Here is a 20,614-nt window from a genome sequence, read left to right on the forward strand (position 1 = left end):
AGAAATCATTATAGCTAGGGCAGTGTAGTTAATCTACATTCCTGTCAGAAAGTCCGACTTTAAATATTGTCATTTTCGTTACTGAAGGTAATTATTCTTGACTGTTAATTAATAATTATTGGCTTTGTCTTGTTTTAGCCCCAAGGTATAGACCCATTACTACGTAACTGTATTGGTGACTTCCTGAAGACGCTACAGGACCCTGACCTCAACGTCAGGAGGGTCGCCCTGGTCACATTTAACTCTGCAGCTCATAACAAACCCTCACTGATCCGCGATCTGCTGGACAAAGTACTGCCCCATCTGTATAACGAAACTAAAGTTAGGGTGAGTATAGCGAAACTAAAGTTAGGGTAAGTAACGTTGGACAACACACAAAGTACTGCCCCATCTGTATAACGAAAGTAAAGTTAGGTCGAGTAACAACACACAAAGTACTGTCCAGATGTTTGAAAATTTTAGTTCCTGTAAGCTTAGGCTGTGATGCTTCTTCATCTGTTTTCCCTTAAATGCCTCCTTAAAAATGTAGAAGCCTTTTTAGTTTAAACAGTATTTTATTCAATAATCAGGCTATACATATAATTAAACAGGGATTGGAAAATAAGCTTGGAGCTTATATTAATTCCTCTCCCAAACATATTTACAAACAAATAAATCTTCAAAACTAAGACACCTTTACTTCAATATCATAAATTGAATAATGAGAGAGTTTGAAATTTAACATTTCTACGGGTGGTGAGAATCAGAAACTATAGACATATAATGTATGACACATTAGGTTGGTAGAAAAAACCACCTTGTGGTGTGCTTGGTATATGACTGTCACATTTGTTACAATAAATGACCTTGACCTTTATGATATGATGTTTGTATTTACAGAAAGAACTGATTAGAGAGGTAGAAATGGGTCCATTTAAACACACACTGGATGACGGATTGGACATCCGAAAGGTAGGTAGACACGAACACACCACTCTCGGTAAAGATCTCGTCACCTAAGTACAGGTAATTCATAGCATCAGTTATAGCACAAGTCTAGGATGAAATGTGTATTTGTAGATAATCTATTCTATCAATCTCGTGCTAGGAAAGATAATCTTCCACCCCTTTGGGGCTGAGATAGAGGGATCTCGACCCGAGAGGAAAGTTCTTAAGTTGCCAAACATGAGGCTTGCTGAATGTTTGGTAACTAAGCAATCTTTACCTGAGGGTTGAGATCTCCCATTTCATTCCTACAAGGGGGGATGTTCTCTTACCCTGTTGACATGAGGTCAATGTATTGTTGATGTAATATCATTAAATTGTTAAAAGTGAGGTCATACAATTGTTATGACTGACAAATCCCTCCGTCTCAACTATCTGGTGAGACTAATATTGGCATCTATCTCACCCTCAAGGGGGTGAATGATTCTTTTTCTCTTACCCTGTTCACCAATGTGTATCATATGCATGATGTAGTGTTAACGTTACAGGCTAAATTCAGGGTTGACGTGACGTGACGTCATACCATTGTTATTTATAATTGAATCCCCCCATCTCAACCCTAGGGTGAGACAAGGATTTCTCGCACCTCAGACAGAGATATCCCACGTCACACCCCGTGCCAGATTTTTCTATCTCGTCCGATCTATCTTGTACCTTTACGTGACATTTTGCGGAATTTTTACACTTCAATGTATTCATCCGCACGTTAACTGCTTGAAATTGACAATTTGCATTATAAATGTTCTGTTTTGTTGTTATTGTATAGTTTTGATGTTGTAGATAAAATATAATCTACACTGTGAAATACGTTGTAATCTATGTAAGGACGGACTACGTTATTACGCGGAAGCATTCAAATGTAGCTTAAGTAGTGAATATGTCATCATCATTGGAGGCCCAAGGCAGGATACTTGTATTTTATTTATTTTTTTAAATAAAAGGGTTGAGAAAAAAAATCAATTACCTGTAACAGAGCAAGATCGGGTTATCTCAGTCTCGGGCTAAGATTCTGTAACATCCCAACCTCCCTCTTGTTCAAATTTGGTAAAACCTGAGGCTTTGTATTTTTCTCTCATTCCAACCACCAGAATAAGCTCAGAAACCATGAAATGCGTTTGGACTGGCCACCATTTTGAAAATATCAATTTAGGTCACATTGTTTTAATAGGAATGTGTTTGTTTCAGGCTGCGTTTGAGTGCATGTACACACTTCTGGACTCCTGTCTAGACCGGTTAGATATATTTGAATTTCTGAACCATGTTGAGGACGGGCTGAAGGATCACTACGACATTAAAATGTTGACATACCTCATGTTGGTGCGACTTGCCCATCTCTGTCCCAGTGCTGTGTTACAACGTGAGTTACATTCTCGTACGCCAGTATTACAGTGAACCTGTCATTGACATTAAGAGGGATTGAATCATTTGGTCAGATAAGACTTAGTTTACCCGTCTTTACTGACACCTAGAGGGATTGAATACTTTAGTGAGAGACAGTGTGTCTAAATCTGTCATTACTGAAATCAAGTAGGATTCACCTGATCACTGTTGTTTTCAATCTAGCCAAGTTGCTGTTAATTTGTGGTTTTCAAATATGGAAGTGGCCTAGCTCAAGGGTAACCTTTTTCTGATTGGTTGATTTTGTAACTGCAATATATTTATAATGGCTGTTGGTTGATTGATGATTCAGCTTTGGATATGGAATGTAGCACAGCAAGGTATTCTTTTGAGTCAAAGATGAGCTTAAAAGTTTTTGCTTGAGGTCAAAGTTCAACTTATTCTGTTTTGAGTAGTAAGCGTTTAAACTCTTCTAGAGTTTGTAGAAGGCTAGTGTCTTAATATTTGTACGAGACTTGCTGGTGAAAATTTCCTTAAAGGTCATAGGAAAAATGTACAAATATTTCAGGCATCTTAAATCTCAGATATTTCGTTAAAGTGTTGAACATTAAAGATTTGATCTGTTGGTATGTGTAGTAGAACTTTTGGTTCTGTTGTGAAAAGCCTGTTTTTGCCAACAATTTCTTGTCAATTCTATAGCAATTAGCTATGAAATATACTTTTGCTGTTTGTGTGTTTAGGTTTGGACCGACTTGTAGAGCCTCTGAGAGCAACATGTACTACCAAGGTCAAGGCCCACTCAGTCAAACAGGAATTTGAGAAACAGGATGAACTCAAGCGGTCAGCCATGAGGGCAGTGGCCTCCCTGTTAGCTATACCTGATGCAGGTAAGTTGCCTCTCGGTTAGCTATACCTGATGCAGGTAATTTGCCTCCCTGTTAGGTATACCTGATACAGGTAAGTCTGTTTTGAAGACAGTGGCCTCCCTGTTAGCTATACCTGATGCAGGTAAGTTGCCTCGCTGTTAGCTATACCTGATGCAGGTAAGTCTGTTTTGAAGACAGTGGTCTCCCTGTTAGCTATACCTGATAAGGCAAGTCTGTTTTGAAGACAGTGGCCTCCCTGTAAGCTATATATACCTGATGTAGGCAAGTCTGTTTTGAAGACAGTGGCCTCCCTGTTAGCTATTCCTGATACAGGCAAGTCTGTTTTGAAGACAGTGGTCTCCCTGTTAGCTATTCCTGATAAGGCAAGTCTGTTTTGAAGACAGTGGCCTCCCGGTTAGCTATACCTGATACAGGCAAGTCTGTTTTGAAGACAGTGGCCCCCCTGTTAGCTATACCTGATGCAGGTAAGTCTGTTATGAAGACATTGGCCTCCCTGTTAGCTATACTTGATGCAGGCAAGTCTGTTTTGAAGACAGTGGCCTCCCTGTTAGCTATTCCTGATACAGGCAAGTCTGTTTTGAAGACAGTGGTCTCCCTGTTAGCTATTCCTGATAAGGCAAGTCTGTTTTGAAGACAGTGGCCTCCCGGTTAGCTATACCTGATACAGGCAAGTCTGTTTTGAAGACAGTGGCCTCCCTGTAAGCTATATATACCTGATGTAGGCAAGTCTGTTTTGAAGACAGTGGCCTCCCTGTTAGCTATACTTGATGCAGGTAAGTCTGTTTTGAAGACAGTGGCCTCCCTGTTAGCTATACCTGATACAGGCAAGTCTGTTTTAAGACAGTGGCCTCCAGTGACTGTTGTTAAATAAAAGTAAATTATATCGAGAAACGGTCCTTGTTCCCTGGTTGATATACTTCGGAACTGGTTGAATTGATTGTGTTTTTAATGTTCAAACACATAATATGTAATTTTCAAATTATTGAACTGGCAGTATGTGTTAGGCCAGGTATGTTTTCATATATCTAAGTAAATTTCTATATCAGTGACAGAATAAAATGTTCCCGTTATAAATTTTCATTCGAAAATAAATTAATGAATGAATTATATATACTGAACATAAAATGGATAGTAAAGTGTGTCAGTAGTCAGTTTTCCTTCGGTAATAATATTGGTGGATTCCACCTTCCATAAAAACCACAAAAAAAATGGCAAATATCATGCATGATTCAGTACATCTAAATTCATTCTGTTGTTGTTGATGTTTAATTGTCTGTTGTTGTTGATGTTTAATTGTCTGCTGTTGTTGATGTTTAATTGTCTGTTGTTGATGTTTAATTGTCTGTTGTTGATGTTTGATTGTCTGTTGTTTAATTGTCTGCCGTTGTTGATGTTTAATTGTCTGCCGTTGATGTTTGATTGTCTGTTGTTGATGTTTAATTGTCTGCCGTTGATGTTTGATTGTCTGCCGTTGATGTTTGATTGTCTGTTGTTGATGTTTAATTGTCTGCCGTTGATGTTTGATTGTCTGTTGTTGATGTTTAATTGTCTGCCGTTGATGTTTGATTGTCTGTTGTTGATGTTTAATTGTCTGCTGTTGTTGATGTTTAATTGTCTGCCGTTGATGTTTAATTGTCTGCCGTTGATGTTTGATTGTCTGTTGTTTAATTGTATGCCGTTGTTGATGTTTGATTGTCTGTTGTTGATGTTTAATTGTCTGCCGTTGTTGATGTTTCCAGACAAGAGTGCACAGATGAATGAGTTCCTCTCCCAGATAAAATCCACAACAGAACTGTGCAGTATGTTTGAGAGCATCCAGAAGGATGCTCAATCCACGTCCTCGACAGACATCATTGTCATGGATACCAGCTGAGGACAACCAACAGGCTGTGCTCAATGTTGTATTTTGCTACATGATAGTACAGCGAGATAAACATATGATTTTCAGGTTGCCTTTCACTACGGAGACTGGATCTAGAACTGCCAGAGCGAGTCGCAGATCCAGATATTACAAAATCATGTCTGCTGTTCCTGAAAGTTTTCTATGATAAGAGACTTCAGTCCCTTTGGAAAGTCTCAAAACTCTGCCAATAGATTTGCAGGAATATCTGATAATTCTAATGAGAAAAATAATTTCACCTATTCAACCATTGACGGAAACATCTTCCTGGATATATTTTGTAACACCTTTGAAATTCAATCAAACAGAGGTTAGGCTAACTAGCTTTCTGTCTCCATGTTAAGTTCAAGGTCAATGCCAAGGTGAACAGAAATACTGGGCAAACTTGATTCTGACGTGCCAGTCGTGCCAGGTTTGTGCTTGCTGCCGGCACGCTACATTCAAGCCAGGCGGCATACGCGCAATATGGCTGAAACAAGTCCCATTGTCTGTCTCTCCAGTCCGGCGAAACTTCTTATCCAACGGTACGTGCCAAACTTGCGGGACTTGCATAATCAAGTGGTAGTACCGCCTTCCGGCGGCAACCGGCACGCCAGAATCAAGTTCGTCCATTGTGGTGTAATACTTATCCTTATTTGGTGCATATGAAACAGTCTACACACGTCATTGTAATGTCTTAAAAATATAATTTTACACCCTGGTTAAAGAAATTGAATTGTTCATTCACAGACATTACGATGTTCAGTTATAGACATTAGAAAGAATGTGTATGAACATTGTTATCAGGCCATATACCAGGTAGACATTATAATGTCTTTAACTCATTCACCCCTACATATTTAATAACTGGACTTGCCAAGTCTTTGATTAGGTAAGGTCCAAATGTGACTTTAGGGGTGAATGGGTTAAAGACGTCATAATGACCCGAGCATAGAAGTCTTTATAAGTAAAATGTCTATAGACATCATGTTTGTGTGTAGACATTGTGATACTGTGTATAGATGTGAAACAATCTGAGTATATACATCTTAATAGACTCTAGACATCATATTGTCTATAAATATACCGTAATGTCTGCATTTGACATCGTAATGTGCGTGTACACTGTGAATTTTCCACCCCGTCAAATTTTCACCCTTTGAGAGTAAAATCCATTTTTGTCCAATATGAAGTTCGCTCGTCACGTTTAATTACCATGTATATCATGTCGTTTAAAAAAGTTTGCTGTAATGATAAATTCGCCCTCATTACGGAGGGCGTAAAAAGGTGAAAATTAAACTGCTGCGAAAATGTCCTGGTAAACATACAGTAAACATGGTTATATATAATGACATTGTGATATCTGTACAGACTTAAAAATATCTGCAAAGATGTTCTCAATTCCTGCTCCTCTATTGGAACTTCAATGTGGATGCAAGTAAAGTTTTGAAGATAAACAATTCTGCAATCAAATATATGTATAAATATGAAGTGAATGGTTAGTGTTATATAATTTATATGTGTGGCGTGAATGAGCCTGTATGTAGCCTGCTGCCATGGTGACATGGTCATACTGTGATCATTGTGAAAAGTGCTATTCCTGCAGTACATTATACTCTACTACTCGATTTGATTTTGAATGTAATAATACAATCTTAACCTTTTTTGATGGAACTAATTAAATGATAGGATTTCCAAATTGTTCCCCGCAGAACTTACAGAAACTCTGCACAGGTCTTTCATCTTACGATTTTGTTGTTGATTTTCAAAGTGCTAAGGGCAATATGAGGTTACCCAAACAAGTGATTTTCTAACGTTAACTTCTTCACTGCTAAGAATTTAAACAATTGATTACCTTTAAACTACTTATTCTGCATGAGATATCTTATCTGGTATTCCAAAAATTTAGAAAGTGTCCTGACAATGGAGAATCCACTAATCTCAGCAGATTTTTATTAACTCATTCACCCCTGATATTTTATAATGAACTATTCCAGCATTTGAATTGAAAGAGTTCAAATGTGAATTAAGGTGTGAATGAGTTTTGAACATTTGTAGATTCTCTCAATGTGTTATTTCTGTTTTCAATTTCCTGTCAAGTATTAATGTTCCTATAGTAGCTGGAACTTGACCACAGGGAAGGGTAGGGACCTAGACGCAGTGTTTAATATACTCTAGTTGTTGTACGAGTAATGCTTCCATGCAATGACCTTGTGGTAACATATGTTGTCCATCCTCAATACTCCAAGGGCTATGCTAACATGACCCCTCTGCTCCCCTGAAATTATGTCAGGGCAAAATTCAAAAAGATATTTTTTGATTGGTCTCGGGTATAAAAAAATTGACCACTTCCTAGGCCGATAACTGTCCTTCGAAGATTACAGAGGAGAGTCACCCCGACTTCCAAGCCTGTCTATTACAGTATCGCACAATTCTTTTGATATTTATCAAAGGATCGAACTAGTCTTCTCGTCTCGTCCACAAGGTGGTCACACCGAGCCTTCAATTTTGCTATGACATATTCCAGGGGTGCAGAGAGCGAAAGTGAGCGTAACTCCTGGATATTGAGGATGATGCCAAGCTATCTGTATTGATGGTCTTATCAATTATCTTTATCCACTGTTTAATCTGTAGAGATGGATGTGATATGGAAATCTGAAACGAATATATCCCTTGCTGGAGAGGAGTGTAGACACCAGACATTGTAATACAATCTAAAATCAACTCCAGTCTGGACACAAGACTGTTTAAACCCTTTCACCCCTATGTAACTTTAGTAGACTCTACCATGCATTGATCTGGATGAGTCCATTATGGTCTACAGTGGTGAAAGGGTTTAACACAAGCTGTGCTTGTCAGAATCTGTGTTTTTGTGATTTGAGCATAAAATTTACAACAAACGCTGCAGAAAATTTAGTGCTGCCCTCTTGTAAGTGCTTAGTTCGTGCATTTTCGATGGTACATGTATTGCTATCCTTGAGCAGGTACTAAATGCTGTTTCTATGGAAGTGTTTTTTCAGTGTAAGCCCAGTGCAAACACAGTGCACCCTTGTTTAACTAATTTGCCCCTGAAGACACATTTGAACCCTTCCAATTCAAAGGTTGGAATAATTCATTATGAAACTTCAGGGGTGAATGAGTTAAAAGTGCTAACTTCATGCTTTCCAGTTGAAGTGCTATCCTGGAGCAGGTACCAACAGGTACTAATTATAAGTGCTGTTTCTCGGCGCAAGCCCAGTGCAAACTCTGTGCTACCCCTATTTAAGTGCTAACTTCCTGTGGCCCTGGTGCAAGTGCTGGAAATACCGTTTTATTTTTATTTCATATTAATAGCATATTATTTTTTAAGGAATATGACATTGATAAATAGCTTTAGCGTCAAATTGAAGATTTATTGTAAAATGGAGATAAGGACATACTTTATTTCCATTCAAAATAGTTATCTGTATACATTACAATCTCTGCATGTTGATGTGTGCGTACTACAGCAGAAAGGTAACAGTTTTATTGCTTTGTTAGACACGATACCTCTGATGTAATATCGTCGGAATAAATTAAAAACTGTTCGTTTTAAAACCTACCTGGATTACATATATATCGGTATGTAAATTCGCTGTAGTTTTCTTACCCTCCTTGGGGATTAAATGTTTTGATTTAAAATCACATCAAGCGTTGGTTGTCATTATTTTGTGTCATTTTTGACTATTGAGCACAGAAAAATGGGATTGGGTTTTAAAAGCAATGTCAAACATAATAATAGCAGTATGAACCATTGTTGGGTCAGGTCAGGGTAGTAGTTGAGACAGGTCTCGGGTGTATATGTGTTGGTTTCCTGTTATTGACATAATGAGACAAATTTACCAGAATGAGACGGGCAAAACATACTGCAGTCGAAAAAATACTTGTTGACATGCTCATTCTAATATTTTACAGAGCTTGAAAATTTGAATGGTACGCAACCAGTTGTTGGGTGTTATAATAAGAATTGTAACATTCAGAGCTAAATTTTGTTTGTTTGGCTTTTATCAATTGTTATAATTCATCGTCATTTCTCTTTGTTATGACTTGGTATAACTTGAAACTTAATTATCATTTATCTGTGTAATTATGAAAATTACAATGAAAATTAAAATTAATACAAAACTTTTATTAAGTATTCAAAAATGACATGATCACAGTTTAACAAGATGAGCTACATGTATCAATGTAATGGGGAGATTCCAATAAAAACTTCACTGCTGCCGTAAACTCAATCACTGCTGTAATAGATTTAACTTCATCAAAACAGTAAAGTCAATGCAGTAAACCGTAAAGTCAACTTTCATCAATGCAGTAAACAGTAAAGTCAACTTTCATCAAGGCAGTAAATTCCATGGCTTGGGGAAACTTTATCAATGCAGTAAATTTCACTCCATAGCCAGGGAAACTTCATCAATGCAGTAAATTCCAACTCCATGGCTTGGTAAACTTCATCAATGCAGTAAATTTCACTCCATGGCCAGGGAAATTTCATTAATGCAGTAAATTCAACTCCATAACTCGGGGACACTTCATTAATGCAGTAAATTCCACTTCATCAATGCAGTAAAGTAATCTCCACTGGTGAAAATCGAGGACACGGACAATAATGTAAATTAAATGTTAAGATGGTGCATGAAGGGTGTTCAGTGGGGTCACATGTTCTGTGGAGGTGATCAGTGGGGTCGCAGTCGGGTCACATGTTCTGTGGAGGTGATCAGTGGGGTCGCAGTCGGGTCACATGTTCTGTGGAGGTGATCAGTGGGGTCGCAGTCGGGTCACATGTTCTGTGGAGGTGATCAGTGGGGTCGCAGTCGGGTCACATGTTCTGTGGAGGTGATCAGTGGGGTCGCAGTCGGGTCACATGTTCTGTGGAGGTGATCAGTGGGGTCGCAGTCGGGTCACATGTTCTGTGGAGGTGATCAGTGGGGTCGCAGTCGGGTCACATGTTCTGTGGAGGTGATCAGAGCAAAGGCGAGAGACTCCACTGAAATTAACAGGAAACGCAGTCAAAACAAAAAGTTTCGATGCAAACAGAATTAATATACAATCTGACAAGTATTGCAGTAAGTTGACCTTTGACACTTTGATGTGACCTTGACCTATGTGTATAAAACACTGAACAGTCCCTACAATATGACTGGCCCCTTTCGCATATCTGGTTCAACCAGTTAAGAAAATGACAGGCACAGATCTGAACCAAGGCTGACCTCAGGAAAATTTGGAACGTGTAGACTGAGAGACATAACTGACCGAAACCAAAATGCTAGTTTGCGTTATTTCTTAATAAAACAATGTCAATCCACATGTAGGTTTTTAGATACGTTATTCAGTGGATGTGTGAAAGAAGGGCATAACATTCTTGATACATTGTTATTTCTTCTCCGAAACTGTATTTTTGGCTCTGCTTATAGAACGGTCCAACTGCGTTTGTTTATCATGGAATATTTCTGCCCCACCTGTACTGTTTTAACCGAGATAGGCGAATACGACCTATGAATTCCTCTATGACATTGAGCATATGGACCTATGACTGCTGGGCATATTTCTCGTATTTATGAATACAGCAAGGGTATTTGGTGTCTGCTAATCAATATATACCTAGAGGTATTAACTAGTCCTGTCATAGCAATGAAATAGACGGTCAGGATGACAACATCAACTTAAATCCCAGACAACAACGTTTAAGTACCTGTATTGTGTCGATGTAAACATTGAAGCTATGTGATCACTCCAGTTTATGATGTTAAATCACCATTACATTTGATTACTTTTGATGACATCATGATGTATAACTACTTATGGGGATGGAACGAGCCTCTTTTGATGACATCATGATGTATAGTTACCTACAGACGGAACGAGCCCCTTTTAATGACATCGTGATGAATAATTGCTTCTTGTGAGGGAACGCGCCCCTTTTGATGATGTTGTGATGTATAATTACTTAGGGAGGGACCGAGCCTCTTTTGATGACATCATGATCTATAGTTACTTACAGTGAGGGAACGAGCCCCTTTTGATGACAGTGAGGGAAGGAGCCCCTTTTGATGACGTTGTGATGTATAGTTCCCTACAGTGAGGGACCAAGTCCCTTTTGATGAGGTGGTGATGTATAATTACCTACAGTGAGGGAACGAGCCTCTTTTGATGACGTTGTGATGTATAGTTACCTACAGTGCGGGAACAAGCCCCTTTTGATGACGTTGTGATGTATAATTACCTACAGGGAGGGAACGAGCCTCTTTTGATGTCGTTGTGATGTATAGTTGCCTACAGTGAGGGAACAAGTCCCTTTTAATGACATTGTGATGTATAATTACTTACAGTGAGGGAAGGCACCCCTTTCGATGACATTGTGATGTATAATTACTTACAGTGAGGGAACGAGCCCCTTTTGATGACGTTGTGATGTATAGTTACCTACAGTGCGGGAACAAGCCCCTTTTGATGACGTTGTGATGTATAGTTAACTACAGTGAGGGAACAAGTCCCTTTTAATGACATTGTGATGTATAATTACTTACAGTGAGGGAAGGCACCCCTTTTTATGACGTTGTGATGTATAATTACTAACATTGAGGGAACGCACCCTTTTTGATAATGTTGTGATGTATGGTTACTTACAGTGAGGGAACGAGCCCCTTTTGATAATGTTGTGATGTATAGTTACTTACAGTGAGGGAACGAGCCCCTTTTGATAATGTTGTGATGTATAGTTACCTACAGTGAGGGACCAAGACCCTTTTGATGACGTTGTGATGTATAATTATTAACAGTGAGGGAACGCGCCCCTTTTGATGATGTTGTGATGTATAATTACTTAGGGAGGGAAGGAGCCTCTTTTGATGACATCGTGATGAATAATTACTTACAGTGAGGGAACGAGCCCCTTTTGATGACAGTGAGGGAACGAGCCCCTTTTGATGACAGTGAGGGAACGAGCCCCTTTTGATGACAGTGAGGGAACGAGCCCCTTTTGATGACGTTGTGATGTATAATTATTAACAGTGAGGGAACGCGCCCCTTTTGATGATGTTGTGATGTATAATTATTTAGGGAGGGAACGAGCCTCTTTTGATGACATCATGATCTATAGTTACTTACAGTGAGGGAACGAGCCCCTTTTGATGACAGTGAGGGAAGGAGCCCCTTTTGATGACGTTGTGATGTATAATTACCTACAGTGAGGGACCAAGTCCCTTTTGATGACGTTGTGATGTATAATTACTTGCAGTGAGGGAACGAGCCCATTTTGATGACATTGTGATGTATAATTACTTAGTGAGGGAACGAGCCTCTCTTGCTGATGTTGTTATGTATAATTACTTAGTGAGGGAACGAGCCCCTTTTAATGACGTTGTGATGTATAGTTACCTACAGTTAGGGAACAAGCCCCTTTTGATGACGTTGTGATGTATATTTACCTACATTGAGGGAACAAGTCCCTTTTAATGACGTTGTGATGTATAATTACCTACAGTGAGGGACCAAGTCCCTTTTGATGACGTTGTGAGGTATAATTACTTGCAGTGAGGGAACGAGCCCATTTTGAGGACATTGTGATGTATAATTACTTAGTGAGGGACCGAGCCCCTTTTGATGACGTTGTGATGTATAGTTACCTTCAGTGAGGGAACAAGCCCTTTTTGATGACATTGTGATGTATAATTACTTAGTGAGGCAACGAGCCCCTTTTGATGACGTTGTGATGTATAATTACCTACAGTGAGGGAACGAGCCTCTTTTGATGACGTTGTGATGTATAGTTACCTTCAGTGAGGGAACAAGCCCTTTTTGATGACATTGTGATGTATAATTACTTAGTGAGGGAAAGAGCCCTTTTTGATGACATCATGATGTATAGTTACCTACAGACAGGGAACGAGCCCCTTTTGATGACAGTAAGGGAACGAGCCCCTTTTGATGACGTTGTGATGTATAATTACTAACATTGAGGGAACGCACCCTTTTTGATTATGTTGTGATGTATGGTTACTTACAGTGAGGGAACGAGCCCCTTTCATGATGTTGTGATGTATAGTTACCTACAGTGAGGGAACGAGCCCCTTTTGATGATGTTGTTATGTATAGTTACCTACAGTGAGGGAAGGCACCCCTTTTGATGACGTTGTGATGTATAATTACCTACAGTGAGGGACCAAGTCCCTTTTGATGACGTTGTGATGTATAGTTACCTACAGTTAGGGAACAAGCCCCTTTTGATGACGTTGTGATGTATATTTACCTACATTGAGGGAACAAGTCCCTTTTAATGACGTTGTGATGTATAACTACTTACAGTGAGGGAAGGCACCCCTTTTGATGACGTTGTGATGTATAATTACCTACAGTGAGGGACCAAGTCCCTTTTGATGACGTTGTGATGCATAATTACTTGCAGTGAGGGAACGAGCCCCTTTTGATGACATTGTGATGTATAATTACTTAGTGAGGGAACAAGCCCCTTTTGATGACGTTGTGATGTATAATTACTTGGTGAGGGAACAAGCCCCTTTTGATGACGTTGTGATGTATATTTACCTACATTGAGGGAACAAGTCCCTTTTAATGACGTTGTGATGTATAACTACTTACAGTGAGGGAAGGCACCCCTTTTGATGACGTTGTGATGTATAATTACTAACATTGAGGGAACGCACCCTTTTTGATAATGTTGTGATGTATGGTTACTTACAGTGAGGGAACGAGCCCCTTTTGATGACGTTGTGATGTATAGTTACCTTCAGTGAGGGAACAAGCCCTTTTTGATGACATTGTGATGTATAATTACTTAGTGAGGGAAAGAGCCCTTTTTGATAACATCATGATGTATAGTTACCTACAGACAGGTAACGAGCCCCTTTTGATGACATTGTGATGTATAATTACCTACAGTGAGGGAACGAGCCCCTTTTGATGATGTTGTGATGTATAATTACCTACAGTGAGGGACCAAGTCCCTTTTGATGACGTTGTGATGTATAATTACTTGCAGTGAGGGAACGAGCCCATTTTGATGACATTGTGATGTATAATTACTTAGTGAGGGAACGAGCCCCTTTTGATGACGTTGTGATGTATAGTTACCTACATTGAGGGAACAAGTCCCTTTTAATGACGTTGTGATGTATAACTACTTACAGTGAGGGAAGGCACCCCTTTTGATGACGTTGTGATGTATAATTACTTACAGTGAGGGAACGCGCCCCTTTTGATAATGTTGTGATGTATAGTTACTTACAGTGAGGGAACGAGCCCCTTTTGATGACATCATGATCTATAATTACTTACAGTGAGGGAACGAGCCCCTTTTGATGATGTTGTGATGTATATTTACCTACATTGAGGGAACAAGTCCCTTTTAATGACGTTGTGATGTATAACTACTTACAGTGAGGGAAGGCACCCCTTTTGATGACGTTGTGATGTATAATTACTTACAGTGAGGGAACGCGCCCCTTTTGATAATGTTGTGATGTATAGTTACTTACAGTGAGGGAACGAGCCCCTTTTGATGACATCATGATCTATAATTACTTACAGTGAGGGAACGAGCCCCTTTTGATGATGTTGTGATGTATATTTACCTACATTGAGGGAACAAGTCCCTTTTAATGACGTTGTGATGTATAACTACTTACAGTGAGGGAAGGCACCCCTTTTGATGACGTTGTGATAAATAATTACTTACAGTGAGGGAACGCGCCCCTTTTGATAATGTTGTGATGTATAGTTACTTACAGTGAGGGAACGAGCCCCTTTTGATGACATCATGATCTATAATTACTTACAGTGAGGGAACGAGCCCCTTTTGATGATGTTGTGATGTATAGTTACCTACAGTGAGGGACCAAGTCCCTTTTGATGACGTTGTGATGTATAGTTACCTACAGTGAGGGAACAAGACCCTTTAATGATACAGTGAGGGAAGGCACCCCTTTTGATGACGTTGTGATGTATAATTACTTAAGTTAGGAAACGAGACCCTTTTGATGACGTTGTCATGTATAATTACTTACATTGGGGGAACGAGCCCCTTTTGATAACATTGTGATGTATATAGTTACTTACAGTGAGGGAACGAGCCCCTTTTGATGACGTTGTTGAGGAAGGAAGCAAGGAATTGAATACAGCGAGAAAACTCCACCTCAATCTCCTGTATAGTCTTTATACTGAAATACCAAAAAAATCTGGTAAAGTGTTGATCTAGGAACTGATGGGAGTTCTTTTGGACACTCATGCTTACTTTTTGCAATATTTCAGAACAATATCAAAGTCTGTTGGCATGTAAAACTATTAAGGCATCAAAAGTTCCTATGCAATTCACTTTCCTTAAAAAATAATTCCAATCAGAATTGAGTGTTTGGTATGAAAACAAAGAAAAACGTGATAATACAGAAAAACTGTAAGACTTTTTCATGCCAACGGGGTGCAGAATAGAGAAATTTCACCCATTGGGTTTTCATAATCCTGGGCATGAAAGAGTGTTTTTCTCTTATCTTGATCACAAAAATAAACTCAGAAACCACAAAATAGGTGTACCAATTGCAACGTCATGTCCATGTTATGCAATTTTGATGTCATGGTAATGAAATGGGGTGCGAGATAGAGATTTTGTACACCAATTCCATTTTTCACACAAGAGGGAAAATCCAATCTCTAAAATAGTGTTCACACAGAAATACAACTAGAACAGGTCAAGCTAGTTTTAGAAACAGAGACCTTGACAACTTTTTAAACCCCTATTGCACATCTATATATTTCAGAGTCTCACCATGAACTAATTTCCAAAATATTAGACTTTTGGATACCAAGATTAGGACCGTATCCCCAGGGTATATATTAAGTAACAGTGAACTTGACCTGAATTTTTTTTAAAACCCCTATTACCCATTGATATTTTGCAATGTATGACCATGTCAAATTTCAGAAAGATTAGGGTTTTCAGGATAATCTCCGGAAACAAAAATGGGGATGGACAGATAGCCAGACAGTCACAGTGATTACTATAGGACACCAGCATCTCTGATATGGGGCCCTAATTATATCTCAAACAAAATGAGATCTCAAACAAAATACAAGCATATCTCTGAAATTTTGTTCACAGAGGAATACAATTTTATTTTCTGTATGTGTTATAAACACAGTATTCTGTAACAGAGGTCATTATTTTTTTAAAGCTTCCGGCAGGAGTCGAACCCGGGACTCTAGTCTTACTAATCTTACGCTCTAACAAATGAGCTAACAAGAAATTCTCCCTAGCCGAGTCGGTAGGAAGTGGCTAGTATTTTACCATGGTGACATACTCTCCCTCCAGGAAAGAACTCGTCCCAAGTTTTCCAGGTGTCATAGCGATTACTTTGCAATATCGCTGAGTATATTTGTCAATATTACCCAGGTCCCTATGTGGGTGCCAATGTAACGGTGGCCATTTATTTTCCAATGCCTCCGCTAGGAGATGAACCCGGGACCTCTGGTTTACTAGTCTTGTTCTCTACCGAATGAGCTAAAGAGAAATTCCCCCTAGCTGAGTCGGTAGGAAGCGGCTAGTATTTTACCATGGTGATGTCGCATTCAAAGTGATAAATATCTGTCGCAGTGTTTATACCTGATGTGATGAATGCCTCTGTCCCAGAGATTGTGGAATGTCAGAATGAGGTTTAGCACCTTCATGACGGCTTCTTTGAGGAACTTGACTTTGCTGTGGAGCAGGCATCTCTCGTGGATTTTGTGGATATAGTCGTTATGTATCTTTATGATTTGGTCGAGATCCTCAGCCTTCTGAAGCTCTGTCTGGAACTCTAGTCCTGTGCTGTGTAATATCTAGGTAAAGACGAAAACAAAACAAACATTGAAAACAGCAAGAAGAAAGATAAAATCATGCAATTGTTATGGATAGGGGAGTCCTTCCCAGTTCAATCCTAGAATGTATTGAAATGGCATCAAATTTGCTGTGGCATGAACATACTGGGGGTACTTTTCACCTTATATAACCTTCCCCCTACAAACTGGGGCTCTCTGCACCCTATATAACCCTCCCCCTAAAAACTGGGGCTCTCTGCACCCTATATAACCCTCCCCCTAAAAACCGGGGCTCTCTGCACCCTATATAACCCTCCCCCTACAAACCGGGGCTCTCTGCACCCTATATAACCCTCCCCCTACAAACTGGGGCTCTCTGCACCTTATATAACCCTCCCCCTAAAAACCGGGGCTCTCTGCACCCTATACCAAACTTCACTACCAACAGGGACCATCACAATATTTAGAAGCAGGATTTTTGGCATGCAAATATGAGTGTAATGTCAACATTTGAATATAAATGAAAGGAATTGTTATCTAATGTATCATTTCATTCAAATTAAATATTATCATTGGATTTAATGAGAATGAAAGATTGAATGATTGGGAGTTTGAGAGCAGAAATGAAAGAGCAGAGTGAATGAAGGGAAAAGGCGTCTTGCGTGAGGTTACATTATGTAAGAGGGATGAACCCGGGGGTCACGTACCCTCGTCATGATATAGTTATGCAGACTGTTCACAAAAAATAACAGCCTCATTCGGAGAACATGCACCCTGTGGACACGAGCTGAACTTGGGAGTTCCTCATCAAGGGCAAGTAACTCTTCATCGCGAGACTTGCTCTGCAATATATCCTCCTTTTCCAGATCTAGAAATTATAAAAAAATGTAACAATAAAAAAAGAATTTTCTTTGTTCAGATTCTGTGTTAAAACAATCATTATTTTTCAAGGGTATATAGTACCTATCACCTGTAATGTAAATGGTCTTTGCATGTCAAAACTTGGCAAGGTGATACCTTCATGGTTTTTATAAGTGAATTTTCCACAGACCTCTTTTTGGGGTTCCCACTGTCTCATTTGACTCCTACACTGCAGACTGAATGCTGAGCTGCTTTCCAACTGGTTGATATTACACTTTTTACAAACAACAAAACTGGTTTTAGATATAGATGTTTGAACTCATCATCTGCAACATGCATTTCGCTTTATCAGCATCCTGGGAGACAACACTCGTATTTTACATTACGTTTGATTCCAGGTCCTAAGAATTGTTTATATCATGTTTGACCTTTACCAACTTTAAACGTCAGATGAGAAAAATAGTACAAAGGATATATAAGATGGAGCTCCAATATCTAGATTCCGTAGTGTTATTATGGGTTTACATATTTCGACTAGCTAGGCTATATGTACATATTTTAGGGCAAATGTAGAAATCATGGCTCCCACCTACGACCATGGACAACCAGGATGTTGGTCCTCTCTCACACCAATAGGAGTGACCAGTCCCATTTTAACATGAGAAATATAAGTTCAAATTATTGGACTGAAAGACAGATACTCTGCTTCTAATATACCTGAATATGTTTAAAATAATTGGTATGAAGTAAATATATAGCACTCCATGGTAGGTGCTGTCATATGAAATTTCAGAAAATTTCATCCAATACTTGAGATATAGCAAGAACAAACTTCAAACAGAGCCCCACCCCTATGCCCCTAGGGGGTCATACCCATCAATTATACAAAATTGAGTCCTCTTGACCAAGGATGCTCCAGACTAAATAACGATAAAATATCCCTTAATCCCCATGGTCAAAAAAGGATTTTAAAGGTTTTACATCAATTTCTCCTATTGGGCCCCGCCCTTCTGCCCCCTGGAAGACCACACCCACTGCTTATACAAAATTGAGTCCCCTTGGCCCAAGGATGCTCCACACCAAATATGGACCAAATCCTGTCATTCCTACAGAAGAAAACGGATTTTGAAGAAGAAATTGCTATATTTCCCATATTGGGCCCTGCCTCTCAGGCCCCTGGGGGGCCAGACCCAACATTTATACAAAATTGGGTCTTCTCCCCCCAATGATGCTCCACACCAAATTTTGTTAAAATCCGCTCAGTGGTTCATGACTAGCAGTGTAAAGTTGACGGATGACGGACGCAAGACGACGGACGACGGAGGACAGAAGTTGCGGTATGGCATAAGCTCACCATGGTCCTTCGGACCAGGTGAGCTAAAAATGAAACAGTACTAACCAAAGAATCTCAGTTCGTCCAGACAGTACTTTGCCCGTTTGATCTGCAGAAGGAAGCTAAACACCTGATTATAGATGTTCTGACATTTGGTGTTAATAACGACGTCTACAGGCCAGGGTACCTACAACAACGACACATATTTATGGAAGATTCATACCGTCACTTACAAGGGTAATATACCTCATAATAATGAATTAACAGTCACTGGTAATTTACCTTATATTGAAGTTTCATACAGTAAGTGACAAGGGTGATATACCTCATACTAATGAATTATTGAAGTTTCATACAATAGGTGACAAGGGTGATATACCTCATACTAATGAATTAACAGTCACTGGTAATTTACCTTATACTGAAGTTTCATACAGTCGGTGACAAGGGTAATATACCTCATACTAATGAAGAAACAGTCACTGGTAATTTACCTTATATTGAAGTTTCATACCGTCATTTACAAGGGTAATATACCTCATACTAATGAAGAAACAGTCACTGGTAATTTACCTTATATTGAAGTTTCATACAGTAGGTGACAAGGGTAATATACCTCATACTAATGAAGAAACAGTCACTGGTAACTTACCTTATATTGAAGTTTCATACAGTCGGTGATGTTGATCGGGTTTGGCTCGGAGGAGGTCGGTAGAGGATTGATCTCTATTGTCAGCCTAAAACACAGTAACAAAATCTATATTCAACCTAAACCAAGTTTTACTTTTGTTTTAACAACAACAGTTCCATTATTTTCAATGGCCTTATTTCTATCAGTAAAACATTTTACTTTTTAACCAAGAAGGTGATTTATTCTATTTTTTTTCTCATTGTGTACCTGTTGACTTCGTCCGGAAAGTAAGTCTGCAGTGCCTCCTGGAGGGTAAGATTGACAGAGGAAGCATCACGCCAGTGTTCATGGAGGCGGATCTGTAATATAAAGTCAATCAGGAAATATTACTGTGTAATTCATTTTTCAAAATTGTGCAATGAAACTTCCATCATTTGTTTCACTCATTTTGCTAACAGAAACCGGTGTGATATTGAATGGCAACACCAGAATTATTCACACCTGAATAAACCTGTTATCAGTATAATGTGAACGGGTGGAATAATTAGCAGGGTGTCTTGGGCTTTGGTATTTCAGTGAGATAGCACTATAAAGTTGGAATCAGATCTGTGCTATCAGAAGGAGGCAATTACAACAACATACCCTGTCTCCAGCCAAGATACAACCCTGTCTCCAGCCCAGATACATAAATTACAAACATGGAGGCTGGTCCTTAAATGACCTTAGCTGTTGATAGGATGGTAAACAAAAGAAAGACAAAAAACCCTTCTAATGTGTGTCATAATATCAAACATAATCTACTGGTAATACAGTTAACTCATTCACCCCTGAAATTTCATAATGAACTGTTCCAACCTTTTAATTGGAAGAGTTCAAAT

At 39.1% G+C, this 20,614-nt stretch overlaps 2 protein-coding genes across 3 annotated transcripts in view; one reads left to right on the plus strand and one right to left on the minus strand.

Annotated features, from left to right (window-relative positions):
* Nucleotides 1-8,753, plus strand: part of LOC110443491 (cullin-associated NEDD8-dissociated protein 1-like) — a 35,484-nt gene extending 26,731 nt beyond the window's left edge. The window contains exons 29-33 of the mRNA XM_021487722.1: nt 139-327; nt 880-951; nt 2,170-2,341; nt 3,063-3,209; nt 4,949-8,753. Of these exons, the coding sequence (XP_021343397.1) occupies nt 139-327; nt 880-951; nt 2,170-2,341; nt 3,063-3,209; nt 4,949-5,082 (714 nt within the window). The 3' untranslated portion in view covers nt 5,083-8,753. The remainder of the gene's footprint in view (nt 1-138; nt 328-879; nt 952-2,169; nt 2,342-3,062; nt 3,210-4,948) is intronic.
* Nucleotides 8,754-9,233: 480 nt separating this feature from the next.
* The window catches only part of LOC110443503 (gamma-tubulin complex component 5-like), a 39,110-nt gene continuing 27,729 nt past the window's right edge, over nt 9,234-20,614 (minus strand). For both annotated transcript variants that reach the window (XM_021487753.1, XM_021487752.1), the window contains exons 17-23: nt 20,004-20,095; nt 19,758-19,842; nt 19,172-19,292; nt 17,619-17,779; nt 16,718-16,932; nt 15,181-15,281; nt 9,234-10,093 (exon numbers count right to left, since the gene is read on the minus strand). In XM_021487753.1, coding sequence (XP_021343428.1) covers nt 10,029-10,093; nt 15,181-15,281; nt 16,718-16,932; nt 17,619-17,779; nt 19,172-19,292; nt 19,758-19,842; nt 20,004-20,095 — 840 coding nt within the window. In that variant the 3' untranslated portion in view covers nt 9,234-10,028. The remainder of the gene's footprint in view (nt 10,094-15,180; nt 15,282-16,717; nt 16,933-17,618; nt 17,780-19,171; nt 19,293-19,757; nt 19,843-20,003; nt 20,096-20,614) is intronic.

This window comes from Mizuhopecten yessoensis, unplaced genomic scaffold (genome assembly GCF_002113885.1).
Source record: "Mizuhopecten yessoensis strain PY_sf001 unplaced genomic scaffold, ASM211388v2 scaffold716349, whole genome shotgun sequence".
NCBI lineage: Eukaryota > Metazoa > Mollusca > Bivalvia > Pectinida > Pectinidae > Mizuhopecten > Mizuhopecten yessoensis.